General features: G+C 33.2%; 1 protein-coding gene across 5 annotated transcripts in view; it reads right to left on the bottom strand.

Annotated features, from left to right (window-relative positions):
• LOC120344323 (voltage-dependent P/Q-type calcium channel subunit alpha-1A-like) overlaps window positions 1-17734 on the bottom strand; it is an 83328-nt gene that overhangs the window by 39212 nt on the left and 26382 nt on the right. For all 5 annotated transcript variants that reach the window (XM_078113110.1, XM_078113112.1, XM_078113108.1 and 2 more), the window contains exons 5-6: window positions 2535-2788; window positions 715-821 (exon numbers count right to left, since the gene is read on the bottom strand). In XM_078113110.1, coding sequence (XP_077969236.1) covers window positions 715-821; window positions 2535-2788 — 361 coding nt within the window. The remainder of the gene's footprint in view (window positions 1-714; window positions 822-2534; window positions 2789-17734) is intronic.

The raw sequence follows: 17734 nt of genomic DNA, 5'->3' as shown, positions 1-17734 counted from the left end.
GCTGTCTCTTTATTCATCCATTCATTAAGTAAGTACAAAAGTCACATCTATACATTTCTTACCAAACTGAAATCCAGTTTAAACCATTCAAAAAACATTAGAAGTTTACATAAGGATTCCAAAAGTACGGTATTGTAATTGAAACTGTATAAATCAATTGAAACCGATTTAGGTAATGATTATCAATTTCTATAAGCGATTGATTGTTTTGGTTTATAACAAACACTAAAGTTCAAATCGTGAAATCGTTATGAAAATGGACGATGGCCATATTGCGTCAAGCGTAATTAGTTTATCCAGAATTAATCTCATTAAATGGCCGTATTATATACTCTTTGCTTATCGAATTAAAATTTGAGAAATGCTGTTTTTTTTTATCAATTTTATCAAATGTATAGCTTAATCCGCTATGAAACTCGTTTTTAACTAAAAAGTCTTCTCGGAAGCCATTCGTTTGGCCCAAATTTTTACCGATTGCAAGCTTCATATACCGGTATATGAGGGATATTTGGCGATAGCGTTGGGCACGAATAGTGACTCATAACCTTTAAAAACTAGAATTGAAATAAAGGTTTGAACCTGAAAACATCAATCTTTATGTAGTATACTTTGTTGTAATACAAGGATTAACATCTTGCTCGTATTGGCACGCACGTTTTTGATGAGTATTTTTCACTTCTGAGTAATTAATTAACTTATTAACTAAAAACTTACCAATTTTTGTGTTCTCGGAGTCTTGTCTCCTTTTGGTAAATGGCCTTCTAATGCCAGTACTATGCAGTTTGCTACGATGGTTAATAGAATCATGTATTCGAAAGGAGTGTTGGATGAAATAGATTTGATTAAGGAAATTTTCGATATGCAATATTAATAAAGAAATTACAAATTATATATATGAAAACATACTTGAAAGCGTACACATTGAAGGCACTCAAGGACCGTCCGATACACCAATTTATTTTTGTATCGAGATATTTTTCGCTCTTAATAAATTCGCCGCCGAATGAGAAATATCAAATTTTGACAAGAGGAAAAAATACATAATTTAAGGTTTATAGATTAAACCCTCATACCATTACAACAGGTTTATTATTACCGGTGATGTTTCATGGTTATCATGAATAAACGGTTTTGCAACTTCGGCATGGCGCCATCTAATTAGGTCGCGTGTGCAGCATATTGCCACGTCGCTGTGTATTTAATTTTGGTGAATTGACACTGATCGGCCTTTATAAAAAACAAACAAACAAAATTGAAATTAAAACGTTGCTAATTGCGCTTTCAGTGTTCCAGTTATCAAATGGATCGGTGGGTATTGATTATTGGAAACTGCTGGCTAGCTGCAAAATTCAGAAACGCGAGCAAGCAGATGTGACTGTTAGCTCCATGCATAATTCATATTGAAAAATTGCCGAAACACCGTAACAGACAAACACAGCTCGGACCGAAAGAGGTCGCAGGTTTCAACAGAGAGATTAAATAAAATAGAAAACTATTGGCATGTGGGGTATTACATATTTTACACTTTTTAAAATTCTAATAACATACTTTCCATTGACTTTAGACTCAATAATCAGCTACTTGTTAAATCGCAATCAAATTCGATATAATTTTTAGATATTAAAATATAAACTTAATAGGTTCAGTGACGTCAGTCTACGGAATCCGTGGAAACCGTTGCCATGTGAACCGTTTCTACGATAAAAATTTGTATCTTAATTTAGACTTAATTTAGAACTGTTCCATTTCAGAATAGAAATAAAATGTCAGTTTATCGCGAACGAGAGCGATTCGATGTAAACAATGTCAGAAGTTCCGATCACCATTGTCGCACTGAACTGAACAACGAAGACCATGGAAGTATAGCACGATGGGCAAAAAATTTAACGTCTATGCATAAACGGTCCTCCGGGTATCAAAAATAGAATCGCCAACGCAAAGTAATCCGATTATCCACAGTTACGTGAAACGGAAATGGGTATATGTTTTGAAAATGAAAACAAGGTGGACAATGTAATTGAAGGTCTAACGGACATAAATGTAGAAAAGCATGTCAAGCTGACTTGACACCAGATCTGGTCTGGTGAGAATTATTGCCAGATGGGATGAATATTATGTGGAATTTTGGCAACAACAACAACAACAACAACAGGAGTTTGACGTGTCGAAAAGATGTTTTTGGGGCGTTTGATGCCACTCATAAAAGATCGCCAAGTTTTGCCAACATTTGTATGGGGACTGTAAAATATTTTTTCCAGCTTTTGAAAATTGTAGCATTGTCTCAAACCCCCTTATCCGATATAGTGGTTGGTCACTGACTGATTAAAAAATGAAAGTTGACCCCAAGAGCAATAATTTACCAGTTGTCGCCAATTAGAGAAGAGCCTCGCCTGTACAGCCGTGGGCATACACATACTATAGCATAAACGTGTGCTTGTGAATCAAATAATCAATTCTGAAATCTGCTGTCAATATGATAATTTACTTGAGTTCATATTGATAAGATATGAAAAATTGCTTTTAAAAAGGATATGGCCACTCGATGATTCGTTTCGCTAGCTTCCGGACGAAGTTATCCTCACTGAAAATAAATAATGATCTGTTTGCTGTGATGCAGCTCTGCTGTTTCGGTACTGGGTTATAATATGACATTGTTCGGGCTTGCTGTGCCAGTGTCATTTTGTATGGTCCGCCAGCACCTCTTCCTCCAGGCCCTTTGCCTCCGCCAGCTCCGGGGCCGCCACCGGGTCGTCTTTTGGAAGCATATTCTTCAGCGAAACGCGCCATTCTGTAACGAATAATAAACGGTGGTAAAGAAATATTGACAATTTTCAAGTAAAGCCACAAAACCTTAATAACAATAAAAAGGTAGTCGTTTGACATGATTTTTTTAAAGATAGTTTAACAATGCATATTAGAATTTCAATCGTATCTCCAACGAATTATTTTTCCTATTGCATATTAACACAGAAAACTTGAGAAAAATTGATAAAAAAAAATTTCTTCTGTTGATCTTAAATTCGGATCTCTCTAAAGACTATATTATAAAGTTCGATGAGAAATATTATTCCTGCCATGAAATGATGTGTATCGATGGATAGAATCGGTAGTACGTCACTGATGAAATATGCCCGGGTCGAATATTGGGATAAATATTTATTTTATGTCCTAATGGAATATTCTATGTACTTAGAGTATGTAATGTTTTGTATACCCATAATACAGTGTAGGCAATAATAATGCCTATCTAGTGGATGATATCAGATCAAAAAATTCGTTAACAATTTGATTTACATTGAAAATCATTTTTTGGAATGAATGCTATTTGAAAACAACTCTTTTCTGTTCGTAATGTGAATTACTGAAACCAACACCTTAACTAATCTTAATATTGAAAACAGGATAGTTTCTAATTCTGAAATTATGGTTCATTCCTGTGAAAGTCAAACTAAAATTAAAAAAAAAAATTCTCAATTTGTTTTCCAATCACATGTACTATGTGTCATTAGTATGCTTGCATAGAGTATTTCTATATTAAGCACGGCGGCATATTGATCCCTAATGAATAATGAACATTTTATTATTGAAATAAAGAAAGATCCTGCCAAAAACGACTAAAGTTCAAACACGAAGTGCCTCAAACGATTTTTTGGGGAGGAAAACTATACATAACAATCAAGTTATGTGAAATGAAGACTGATCATTTTTAAAGACATGAGTTTTGAAATAGTTTACGTTGAATATTTTGTTGTTTCGTATGTAATATGATTGTCCATTCTAGAATGAATCAAATAACTATGATAACCAGAGCAGAAATATTCAGACGGCTTTTATTGTTTATTTAAAATGTGTAATGTAAGATGTTAAATAAGCATACAAAAAAAACAGCTTGATACACCCCAGCAAAGGTGCATATGGGAAGTTTCTGGGCTTTTATTGTTGTGAAACGCATGACTGCTTCTGAAAATAAACAATAGCCGTTTCCAAGATACTACAGTGCTGATTAATTAGCCACACATGATTCGGCGCGTTTGATTGAACATGCGTTTTCAAAAGATGCAATAATACTATTATATACTATTACTTGAGACGACAACAAGCTTCGAATACATCTTTATATCAAATCACTATGTCTATAGAAAAATTAAACATGAAAAAATGAGCTTGCAGCGATATAAAATGAATATATATAGATAGTGTTTATTATATACCTAATCGCGTAACTGATTTATATTTAGCATCGAATTTTATTGAACTCTCTATAAAAACGACAATCCAGTGTCTAACCAATGTTCAAACACGACAAACAGTGAAACATTACTAGTCATTACCACTTAATATAGTAATCCCATTTCAAATTAGACACATGCGATACTGTCAGTAAAACTTTATAGTTTACTGATCAGGATGAAATACTGAGGTTGAATTCTATCAAACTGCTAAGCAAAATAAAACCAATGGTTGATGGATCGCCAAATGGTTATTGGTATTTCGTACCTGCCTTCATACGTCAGAATCTATATTACGTCTATTCAAATCAGCAGAATAGGGTAATCTATTCCTAACAGGGAGTGCTACCATATTTGCCACCTAATTTCTCTAGGGATTTTCCAATTATAATAATGATGAGTAGATAACTGCATCTAATGTTATAATAGATACATTATTCAATCATTCATTTTACAAACGGTACCTATAATATGCCGGACCAAAACTGTCTAACCATTTGCATACTCCATGCGATCCTCCATTCCCAAACTTCATATTTTTCACACATTAGTTGCAACCCAACAGTTTGTATACGACACAGATATTCATCATTCCTAATTATCGTTTGTTTGTTTACAAATGAGAACGAAAACATTCCATTCGACTGTACATCAATTGGTCACAAGGAGGCGCAATTTTGTAATTGGTAGGAACGGGTCCCCTCTGCTCAACTAAGGTTATTAAGATTCGACATTCTCTAAAAGTTGTGAGATGGACGGAATATCAAAATTGAATTATGTGGAATGATTTGACTTCAGCAATATAGTGTGAACACTGTGTGAACTCAGATTGTGTATGAGGTTAGGGTTCAGGTTTCGCGACATCTTGGTGCGCATACTTCAGGAGTACCGCTTTTTGTATTGCATGGCATTGCATTGCATACTTGAGAACAAAAATTTGAATATCAATTTTTCAGTACATGATTGATACGTTGCCATGTTCTATTGTGCCAAGATTAATCAAATATGAAACATAATAAATTACCTCGATCGAAAGTTGGTAATTAAGTAAATGAAATGAAACACAAGCGACTACTTCAGTTTTGATAAACAATAATATAAGTAAATCCAAACAGTTTAAAAAACCTTAACCAGCTTTATTAGCCACACCGTTACCGGAAGGCTATGAGGAATTGTTAAGTCAGGTATCACTGGTACTAAGCACATTATACGAGTTATTTTCAAAAGCGCAACGAATATTCAATTGGTAATTTCCAAGTAAACGATTGGAGCATATTGACAACTGTATACATATAAATGATGTCCAAAAAATATTTGTGGGAAGAATCAAATACCAGAACAAGCGGCATTGTCATGAAAAAATGAAACTTGTATTTTTATTATAATTCAGATTTATATCCCCTTATATTTGTCATACCATACTCTACTCGACAATCTTAATGATTTGTGATGTTTTGACAGCAAAATATTAGATCAGTACCCTATATGCAGTATAAAAGATTAGGGAATAATTTGAAAATTGTAATCCAATTCTAAAAATATTCGATTCTTAATTAAACAAACGGATATACAATTCTTGCTGAACTTCAAGTTTCAAAATAACACAAACAAATAAATATATATATTTTTTTCACACAATAATACGTTGGAGCTCACAATCTCAGTCAAAATGTTAATTACTAATAAATAAAAGTAAATTTATGAATTTTGTATCAGTAGATACCTCCATTAAAGACTGGTTTCCATCATCTGAATTACTGTGAAATAACAATTAAACATATCTAGTTTTTATATAGTTTCCTAAGTTCGTGTGGTTGTGGTTATGTAATTACTCTTACATAATAAAATTCCGTTGCATTATTCTGCGAAATATATTACTATACAATGAACCTTGCGATTTAGATTCTCATTAAGAAGTACAGAATAGCGCTCATTAATCATATATATTTGTCAAGTATTGTAAGGTATGATGACAATTCGAAGAACATGTTCAATACAAAGCAACCTTTCGTCACCCCATCGCAATACCATTACAACGACGGGCGCCTTGTTGAGCTTTATTATGCGATTGATAAAAACTAAATGTTATGCTTTATATAAACGATCCCAACACCTTTTTGAAGCGGTAATAACAAGTAAAAATTATGGAAGATAATATTTTCACATCTGTTATGTTCAAACATATCTTTGCCTGTCATTGTCACCAAAAGAAAAATGATGAGATGTACACTAAAAGAACGCAGCAGTATTGTAGATTTTGTCTTAAACATTATCTATTTTGATCTTGATCTGTGTTTCATTCGTCCCACCTGTTCATTGTGTTACTTAGTTTCTTTCCAAAGTTGCAGTTTTATCACCATTTACTACTATTTTATATGACAGGATGGACGAATCCCAACTTTTATAGAGAGAAACTCTTTGTTCTTTAACCACCGAATAGATGAAAAACTGTCCACATTGAGGCCTAAACTTGTGAACCTAATTTTATTAGATCATTGAATACTTTCAGTGTATAGCGCAAATCATATATCTATTATAACAATATATAGCGAAAACTATTTAATTTCCCAGATAGATTTTGGAATATATAGATATTACAATAATTTGTCCAAAAAAGGTATTTCGACTGTGTAGAATAACGTTGACGATTTTTTTCAGAAAAGTACCGATGCCGATTATTAGAAATCGAAATCGAAAATTTAGGTATTGAATTTTACTAAAAATAAATGCTGATTGCATAAAACGCTGATTTTTGAGAGTGAATCGATTCGCGAGAATTTGAATTTTAATCAATCAAGACAGAATAACCTTTAAAGGCCAATGATAAAATAGGTTTTATAATAAAACAACGCACGCAATTAACATAATGGGAATATTTTTGAGCCTTGCAACAAAGTCATAGTCAGACCAGCGAAGTAATTAGAACATAAAATAATAAGCTTTGATTCATAGACAATTCAGACAGTTTCCAGAAAATCTCAAGGCTGTAAACTCTAAATTAAAACGTGTCGGTGATAAGTATATATATATATATATATCGACGAGGTTCAACTCAAAATACAGTTGGTTAAAACCATATAATAGTGAATATTATGCACAAAATTTTGTTTTCAAAACACTATTTATCATGTATCAAGAGATGTGTATATACACTTACTCCAAAATATATGCATACGACAAAAGACTTATCTACTGTTCAGCTCGTTGTTCATCGCTGATCGCTGTCGCTAAGTCGGCGCTTCTTATTTCAGCAGACAACACAATTCAACCATATAAGTCAATTTGTAACGAAAATTAGTTGGGCCCAACTAAGTAGAATATAACCAATCCTAGATTGAATACCTCCCTATCAAGGATTGGACGCTTGCATATTTCCTATAGTATATTTACCCAGGCGAGTCACAAAATTGTGACCAAATTGACTGTATCCAATGGATTCACATGTCATTCATTAAATTCACTAAATTCCATTTACAAAAAGACTAATTGAATTTTGAAAATCAAGTACATAAAATATATATAGACAAGCTATATGCCTAGTACGTACCGTTGTATCCATGTTTGTGGACAAGTCAGATAAAAAGGATCAAAAGCCACCATTGCACCATCCGTAATCATAGCTTAGTAGAATAAAATCCCAAATTTCTTCTATTTGGTTTGGTTATATCTTTACTCTTGCTTAACTGACTCTAGCTTGGTATGCTGTAGTCTTTGACACAATTCCCTTTCTCTTACCATGACTATATATATCTACATAATAATGGATTCGGTTCGATCTACAATTTTGTTTTACACAAAAATGAAACCATTTTAGAAATCCTAATTTTGAGAAAACACATAGCAAATCGTGCATGACAATTTCAAAATTCCTAACAAAGTATATTGCCTTCACTTTTATTTTGATATTTTGATATCGTTTCAAAGTTAACTTGACATTTCACGATTACTTTGAAGTTCCCTATACTTTGCCTAATCTACGAAATGCCTTCTAATATTCCACGTAAGGGTATAATTCGGTGTTTTATAATTACAAATAGATGTAACATTAAATTGGATATAACACCTTCCAGCTTCTACCAATATTTCTTTGTGTCATAATATGAGTCAATTTCCTAATACAAGTCATAGACATGCATGCCTGTACCTTGACAAATGTTTCTTTGATTGATCATGTGTTGATTCGATATATTACGTACATGCGTAATTTTGCGTAAACTTGCGTCATGACGTTATAGAGGTTTTATTTTAATGCGGTGGAAATTAGTACGTGATCGTGATATGTTATTTTCAATTGAAAGTAAAATAATTCCAGACCTACGGCTTTTAAATGGACATGTTTAAAGCCAATTTTGTGGCAACTGTTGTAACTTCTCAATTGTTTAATAGCAGCACATGCTTAATTAATTTTTCGAAAATATATTTAAAAAAAAAAATAGATACTTATTGAATTACGAAAAGAGGCACGCGCTTGCCAGAATACAGCAATGTACCAACATGTATACACTAATTGAGAATCATTTTCAAATAAGATAATAGTATTGGGTCATGTGATTTTTATCTGAGCTGGAATAAATTGTGTCCAAATCATGACATAAGTTGTACATCCTGTCATCCTATATAAAATAAAATAAGGGAGCGATGCTCAAATACATGCTGGACACGAAGATCGCACATCGTTACCGATATGGTAAGGTCTGGGAGCTTCAAATTTTCCGAAATGATCATCGGGCAAGCAGTATGAAGGCGTTAGAACAATTCGGATAGAAGTATTTTCCTTTTATTAAAATGAAACTGCTAAATTTTTGATGAAATATAATAGCAGATACTCTGAGTACCAAAAATATGAACCGGACAGGTTCATTAGTTACGGAGAAACTAACACACTTCACTAATATACTACTTGTGTTCACTGACATCTAAAACAGAGATTGACAGTAACCCCTTTTCTCTTGAAGTAAACTCCAACGATTTGACAAATGATTACCGACAGTTGATATTAGCATACAGTATTTTATGTATTCCTTACTTTTAGTTGTTGGAGTATGTTGATATGTAAGAAATCAATAGAACTTCGTATCAGAGATCAATCATATTCTGACCAAATACTGTTTTCCTTCAACGTGATACAAAAACATCATGCAGATACGTGAGAGATAAAGATTCAAATCAATGCCAACCGATCAACAATCAAGGAGACGGGCCAAAAACCAACCACGCAGGATTTAACCAGAAAATGTCTATGAGCAAGCATTTCTTTCCCATGGAATGTCTGAGAAAACCAAATAGCAACTGAGCTGCTTTCTGTCTAGGGATATGTATGATACAGAAAAGTTTCTTTTTATATTTAGAAGGAGAGGGGGTCCGAATCCCATTACCTTGGCTACGCCCCTAGCTGTTGTACATTCACTAAACGCGTTGGTATTCAAAATGATATCTTAGGGGAAAGACAATTTTTTCGGTGCTCCAGAAGTATGCGCACCAAGATGTCGCACAACCTGAATTATTAATTAAATGTGTAATGAGGAGAACTTTCAATGGCCAACCACAATAATTTCGTGTTTTGGATGATAATTTGATTATAACAGTTGTTATTATTATTTCTGATCATATGAAAATCCTCATATGATTCATTATTTTTCTTTTGAAAATTATTTTTAGTAGCTTATAGCTGTATACAAAAAAGCTTGCAAATTTATTGACTTGCACTCAAATGGTTTTATGCATATTGCTTTCAGGGCAATATGAATATCGCATATTTAGAGATTGGTTTAAATCGACACAAGTGCTGTAACGTGTGTCAAATCTTTATAATGAATATACAATCCTGTTTTCTTCTTGTCAATTACCGATAAAGATTATCTATATAAATGACCCACGCGACCAATGGAGGCATATTTAAAAATCACAGTCACACTACATCATCATTAGTTCATTGTTATAGACAGAATGTCGAAAAGTATCGATTGTCGCATAACTTGAGTGATCGTCTGCAGTCCTGCAGATGTCAGTCAAGTTCGCGTGCGTGTATAAAAAGCATCATGACGCAAATGACGCCAAATTCGTTATTGTTTTGTTTCGTTTTAACCGCCTCATACACCAATCTTGGTTCATCATCATTACGCTCACCTGGCGTGTTTTTGAAATGATGTTATAAATTATAATCAACGTGATGTTGTTCTTATGTCCACTTTTTACCCTATTTTTGCGCTCCCATAGAACCGCGTCGCAGTGAAAATAATTTCCCGCTATTAGCATATACAAGTTTGAATATTCGTTTCTTATGCAGAATGAGAGATTACTGCGAAAATATACCGTTCACTGAATTCATTCCACATACACCTCTGCTATAGCAGCTAATATAAAAAGAAACGTAGTCAAGAATGTAAACTTCCATAAATGATGAATTGCGAAGTTGGACAAAAATTGTAACAAGGATGCAAGACAAAAATGTTAATATTTTTAGTAACTACAATGACAATATAGTGAATTTTCTGCTCTTTTCATTATTTATTAGACAGAATAATAAGTAATACTACCACATCCATAAAACTGCATAAAGACTTTTATACTATTAAAAGATAATCCTTTTAAATCGGATTTGAATTACCACGTTGTTATGAATAATAAACATAAAACTAAAACAAAAACCCAATGGTGAATGTAACACAATAGAGAAATGGCCTCTAAGATTTTGTGATGCCCACAAACAATATGCCATATATATTTTATCACAAGGTGACTCAAAAAATCGAACCCATAAATTTCCTAATTACTTTTAGAAAATAAAGAAAATGTAATTGTAATGTAATAAACACTTGAACTTCTGTTGGCGTATGGCTTTACCCAGCATAAGTAATCAGTAATCTGGAACGCTTTACACAAAATTTGTTCATTCTCTCGAATATGTTCCAAATGACATGAGTTATGATTTTTGGAATCACCTTGCATAACAAAGACCGACTTTTAAGATAACGCGACACTGCATTCAACAAAAAATAAAAAAGGAAATATATCTCGAAAATATTTTCGAGACAAATTTACACTACAAAAAATTTTCGCAATAATATCAAAAAACTAAAGATCTTCATTATCAAATCGTCACAATCTTCCAAAGAGAGTCATATCGGAAATGTTTCGTTTTAAACACCCCTTGTATAACAAAAAAATTTAAAAATTCTTAGCGCCCACATACAAAGAATTTATGGCGCTCCAAAATTGTGTTTACCAATAAGGAGGTAACTAATTTTGTTCGCCTACTGTACATCAAGTTGTGTAAAGAGACTGAAACCCATGGGCAGCGGGATATTCACTTGGCTAACACGGACAGTCCCCGAACTCGAAAAAGATTTAAAATGAGGAACATCGAAATAAAATTAGGTACACACTACGGCAGTATCGAATTTATCACGAAATGAACGTTGTGTGCCTTATTTCTAATACAGTATTAGATATATAAAAACTGAATACAAACATTTAAATATATGAAAACGTACCTGAAAATGTTTCAAAAAAGACCTTTTGAATCCGATTCTGTGTTTATGGTACTTCTCCGAGATATTTACAAACTATTACGAATTATTTTCCAGAAGAACATGCTGTACGGTATAGACTGCTCTATTTATTGAAGCAATCTTGTAACAATATATATAGATGCAGATCTGGCATACAATCCTTCAATTCAAAGCAATAACTCGTATTCTATGTGATGTACGTTGGATATAATCTTTATACAAAAACATATAGCTTCAATTGTTTACAATTAAGATAGAAGAAAAATAATAAAATCGTTAAAAGACGCTACATTTGCTTCTAACATACCTAATGAAGTAGGAGGATAGGCGGAATAAATGTGGAAAGGGGGCACTCGATTGGTAAAAATAGCGTTACGAAACCGTATTGCTTATGTTTATGTAAATGTTTTTCCGCCTTTAGCGTACCGAGAAGCCGCAAATAACAGGAGAATTTAGATTCTAGTAAGGTATTGAATAGATTATAATAATCCACAATAACATGGGTCATGTGAAACAGAGCGATTTTGTTATCTGTATGCAGCTGAACACGTTCGAGGCAAAAATAACCATTACTGTTATGATTTATTATGACTTGCATTGTAAAATCTGTATGTGTTAAAAATTTGCAATTGTTTACCCCTGATTCGATAGCACAGGCCGAAATAAACATTTCGCTACCTGTTGGGATAATCTGATCTAACTTTATAATCTTAGGAGTGAGAGTCATCAGTTTCATTTCACTATTTTGATTAACGACTGGAAATATCAGAAGAGTACGGTACATATTGGCTGTTTTTTTCATTGTCGGCTAACTATTACTGATTCAAAATGGAGTCAGACAGCGACGTTCAATTCTACAAGATTCAAGATATAATGCAGCGTTGCAAAAAATACCAACTATGGGATTTCGATGGTTTTAACAGACGAAAAAATAACAAGTCATGCCAAATGTAAAAATCCTAGACTTGTCAAAAATTTCAGAAATTTTGTTTCCTTTTTCGTAATAGCTTCAAAAAACAATACACAAAAGCGAAGTATCGTAGGCAGGAATTGAATATCTTTGGCCATCCGCCGACCAAACTTTGATGGGATTATTCCACCATTTTATATAGGCATGGTTATACGCTGGGTATAGCCTTTACACTTGCCAGTTCCAAGTTCATCATACCTGCTAGGAGTCAAAAATAGTTCTCTTAGCTTGTTCTTGCTATTTTAAACAATACTCGCTTTACATAATTATAATACATATTAAATGCAGTTTCTCAGTAAAGGAGGGCAAATGGTTATTTCGAGAGGATAAATACCTAAAACAACTAAATGCAAAACCGCCTGATCTAATCCAACTTGTACTGATCTCAATTCTCAAATACTAATTTGTTTAAAAACCAATGAATTCTACAAAACGTAAAACTAAAATCGTAAGCTTGACACAAAAAATCCGTCACGATAGATTCGGGCGAGGCTTTACTTCGAATTCCCTTACACTAGATAGCTATAGTATGCACATCCTCGCTTGCTCTCTCTTGTAATTTACTCGTTAGCTTCACGTCCCATTCCTTTTTCCTACTAAAATATTGATGAAGGCATCTATAAGGGGACGGGAAGTATTAACCCTTTGTCGGACGACAGAACGGTCTCATTAATAGTTAATTAGCCCCGGGTGTCATTACAGCGGCGTCCACAGGTCAGCCAATATCTCGTCTCACTTTTCTCCGTTTCCTACTTTAACTGCCACATCCATTTGCCAACAATGTTTCTTTTTTCAATGTTCCCGTTTTTTTCGGAAAAGAGTAGCTATACGAATCCAGCGATATTGATTATACATGGGATATATATGGCGGGTAGGTGTACAATAAATACATCGTTCATCTCTCATCATACATCATGTACATCACGAGATCTATTAATTTACGAATCCATACCTAATTTTACCAAGCCTGAATAATACTCTGGTATGATTTGCACTAATATTATACTAAAACTGATCAATATTTTAAAAGTGTGAGTCACGAATATTAATGTCTTCAAAACAATCCCTGGCGCCACTTTTTGACTGTCCAAAACCTTAACATATCTGGCGCAAATTTAACGAAGCAATGTCGTTTTGTATAATAATTTCATATATTGTTGTCCAGTCATACTAATTTCAATAACTGTTTATGGTGGCTGATGTAATCGCGTTCACAAACTAAAATGCGCTGATGGTCAGGAATTGAACTAAAATCCACTTCGATATGCGAGCTGCAAATAAGAGTGAAACTGTTCGTCCAGGCAATAGTTGAGAACTATACTGACGAAAGATCATTTAATTGCGTTGTTGAATCTGTGGTTGATCCATGTTTAAAAAGAAAGTGTGAAAAGATTAGTTTCGTATAAAGTACACGGCTCAGTAGTAGATACCTTGTTTAAGAATTGACGATTGACGTGAATCTGGTAACCATTATCTTGGCCATGAAAGAAGGAGGATTTTCATTATAACGAATCCTCGATGAGAAAAATCATCGTCAATTTTACCGACATCTAACTATATATTGCGCAAGTAACAAATTCAATCATTCCGTTAATTATTATCTTTGCATGCTTATGGAATGCTACATATATACTCCATTAAACGGTATAGATAAACTAACGGAAACTCGTGAGCTCGCATCTCGTTTGTTTCAGAAAGTTCACTTTACAATCGACAATATAACAGAGCGAATTAATTCACTTAAAACAAAAGCATATTTTTATATTTTTGTCGTATTTTTTGTGAAAATGTAATGCCGTGGTGGTGGTCCACATCACAAGACCACCCATGCTTGTAAAAATCGCAAATGAAAAACAGAAAAGTGTAGGAGTAGGAAAAAAAACAAACTATATGATGTCAATTTACATACAAAGAGATCACAAATAAGTCAAAAGTATATAGTATATATATATGGAGTATATATGTACTGTATAATATTGTCCCTATTTATAGATCCGCTCCATCGCAGTGAGGTGTGCGGTTCGGTGACCGTACATTTGAACCCATGTGTATACACGCGGGTTCAATCTATATGCGGATGCTAAAACCCATGGGTTAGGGTTAGTATAGGTTCAAATATCCGTAAAACAAAAATTCTATAGGTGCAATTGTCTTGGGTTCAAATGTACGTGGTTTCAAATGTAATGGAACCGTGCGGTTCTTGGTTCTCATTTCCATAATGAAAAATGTTTTTCGCATGTCAAGGCGACAACGTACGCTTTTGCATTGGTGATTCAGTATGTGACCACCCGAAAATTTTTTGTAGAGCGATAAATTCAACATTTATAAGATAAACTGAACGTTTGATAATTTTGTTTACATCAGTTTATTATATTCTGTACTCAACAAATGCCCTTTAACTTTATTGTGGGGTGGGCCCAAGAAATTTAGCAAATCCACGGAATACATGGAAGTACAATTATCTCTATTCTTTTGAAAATCAATAGCCACCCTACAACTGAATGAACAACAACACAAATTTTGTCGTTCATTTTAAAGGTCGTTGATTTTTTGAAATATTAGTATAAGATTTAGTATACTATCCATCTGGGTGTTATTTTCGTATTTGGCCTTTCAAAATGAATGTTTTTCAGAATAAACCAAAGCAAAATTGAGAATACTTTCGTAAAATGAAATGTTAATTTAGAACGAAAATGCTATGCACGGAATCATAATGTAATAAGAAAACAATTAGAGCTCATAATTTGAATATCATAAAGTATTCTTGATTTCACGTACCATTTTAAAATGTTATTTAAATTGTCTACAGCGAGGGGAATCACATCATTCTTAAAAGACCATTGTACCGGTATTATCAAATTAACATTATCATAATCTAATATTGATGCACTGCTTGTAATTTACATAAAATGTAATAGTATTCAATAGTAATTTTCCAGGAATGCGGCATATGAGCGGTTTATTTATACCAATATCACTGGTCCAAATGCTGAGTCCCTGCTACTCTAGAAGCTTTCTGCCTCACTTACGGTGCAATTAACTAGGCGAGATAAGAACAGAAGAGAATCCCTGCTTCTAATCGTATAGTAGCTCTGTACATGTAAGCATCTACTCTAATTGATCAAATAGAAATTGTAAAGCACACTTCAAAAAGAAGGCTAACTAATGTTCTTTCCTGCAATATACAAGATTATACCAGGTTGAAGTCTCAGGATTCTGTAGGGCGATCCTGCAAGATTACTCGAACTATTTTATAATGTAAGTTGCCCGTTGGAATCTATTTTTGCGTATTAATCTAGTATAAAAATACGATTTAGATATGAATTGTTTTAAAGAAATATTGAAGCAAAAAAAGAAACGTTCACATATGCCTTTCATCATCCCCTTATTTCGGTTACCTTATACAAAACCTAACCATCAGATGATTAATATATTAGTATCTAACAAAGATACTGTTTCAAATAGCAGCGTAATCATCACAGGTAAACTGTGATTCATCACAATAGTTTAAAGCTAATTTTAAATCACTCAGCACACTTAGCATGAGAATGTGCTTAAAAATTGATGTTTTATTAGCGCGTTTGATTTTTAATAAAAACTATACCTACAATAATATGCTGTCTTATTAAATATTTCAAGAATTAGTCAGACACTTAGTTAGTATACATATCATTCGTAATGTTGAAATCAAATTTATATGAAATTAAATTCCGAGAGCTTAGATGCAATTGCCTAATAAAGCAGCTAATGTACAGTGTTAGTGATGAACAGAATAAACTGAAAATCGTTATTAATCATATTTTTAAATGGTATTGTTCATAGCAGTGATAATTGTTATTTCAGCTTCGAGCTTGCAATCAACAAAAGAAAATTTCGTTTCGAAATGTGCCCACGAAAATTTTGGTGAGCACTGTAGCACGGTTAGAAATGGGGGAATAGGTATGGCATGATTTATATTGAAATTTGCTTCACCGAAAATCTCATGGGGTGCTATATACAGTCGGTTTGTACTCACGGTTGTCACCAGTTAAAATATTATAATCGCTAGCTTAGACTTCTGTTCTTACCGCATTGCTGTAAATAAAATTCTCCAAAAATTTAGTCGAATTTCTGATATAACGGAGATCTATATAAGTCAAATGGTTTATATCAGTATCTTCAGATACATCTCAAGGTTTTCTGCAAATAACATATTGTTATTGTAATGATGTGCTGAAGTCGCCAATAATTTATTTTTGTGAATATTGGGTTTTGTGGCTTGACAGATCCATTTAAAATATTGACTGAATTTTGAATGAATTGTAAATATCAAAACAAAAGACTATTCGGATAACTATTGTAATCATCTATTAAAATATTTATGTGTACTCTTCTATATATCATCTTATTAAATGTTTATCTTGATTGGATATATGTATGAAACACGATCCGAACAATAAAATGTCTTTCATCTCAATTTCTAAATTCTATAGAAATTGTTACCCACGCAAATAGAACTGAGATGAATGCGATCCCATAATTTCAAAACCTTTCAGAAACTAGATAACCTAATGTTTTTCAAACGATTTATGCAAGACCAAAAAGATTTTTTTAACAGTAGAACCTTTGCGGAAAGGAAATCTAACCTCATATATGATTTAGTATATGGTGTATATAAACAAATAATTTAAAGGCTATTTTGATCGTGTTGGAATTCGATTTTGAGTAAATAAACATTTTCCAAATTATGGTCGCCTTTATAAAATGTTAGTTTATTGAATATCTACAAATGTCAAGTCTATTTCCAAGCTGGGTGATTGAATGTTGGCCAAGTTCGGGCTTATTCTCCCTTGTAATTTTGGTATGGGGCAGAGTAGGATTTAAATAGACTTCGGAACGGGATTATACCTGCAAAATTGGGCCCACCTTCTACATTTATTATCAGTAGGGATAGATATAGGATTCCCATTGCCCTGGTATCCTGCACAGATACCGTATATCAATTGATTGCGATGTTCTATGTTAATACTTTCTTTTTCGAATGA

This window comes from Styela clava, chromosome 5 (assembly GCF_964204865.1).
Source record: "Styela clava chromosome 5, kaStyClav1.hap1.2, whole genome shotgun sequence".
Lineage (NCBI taxonomy): Eukaryota > Metazoa > Chordata > Ascidiacea > Stolidobranchia > Styelidae > Styela > Styela clava.
This window is presented reverse-complemented; position numbering and strand designations above follow the sequence as displayed.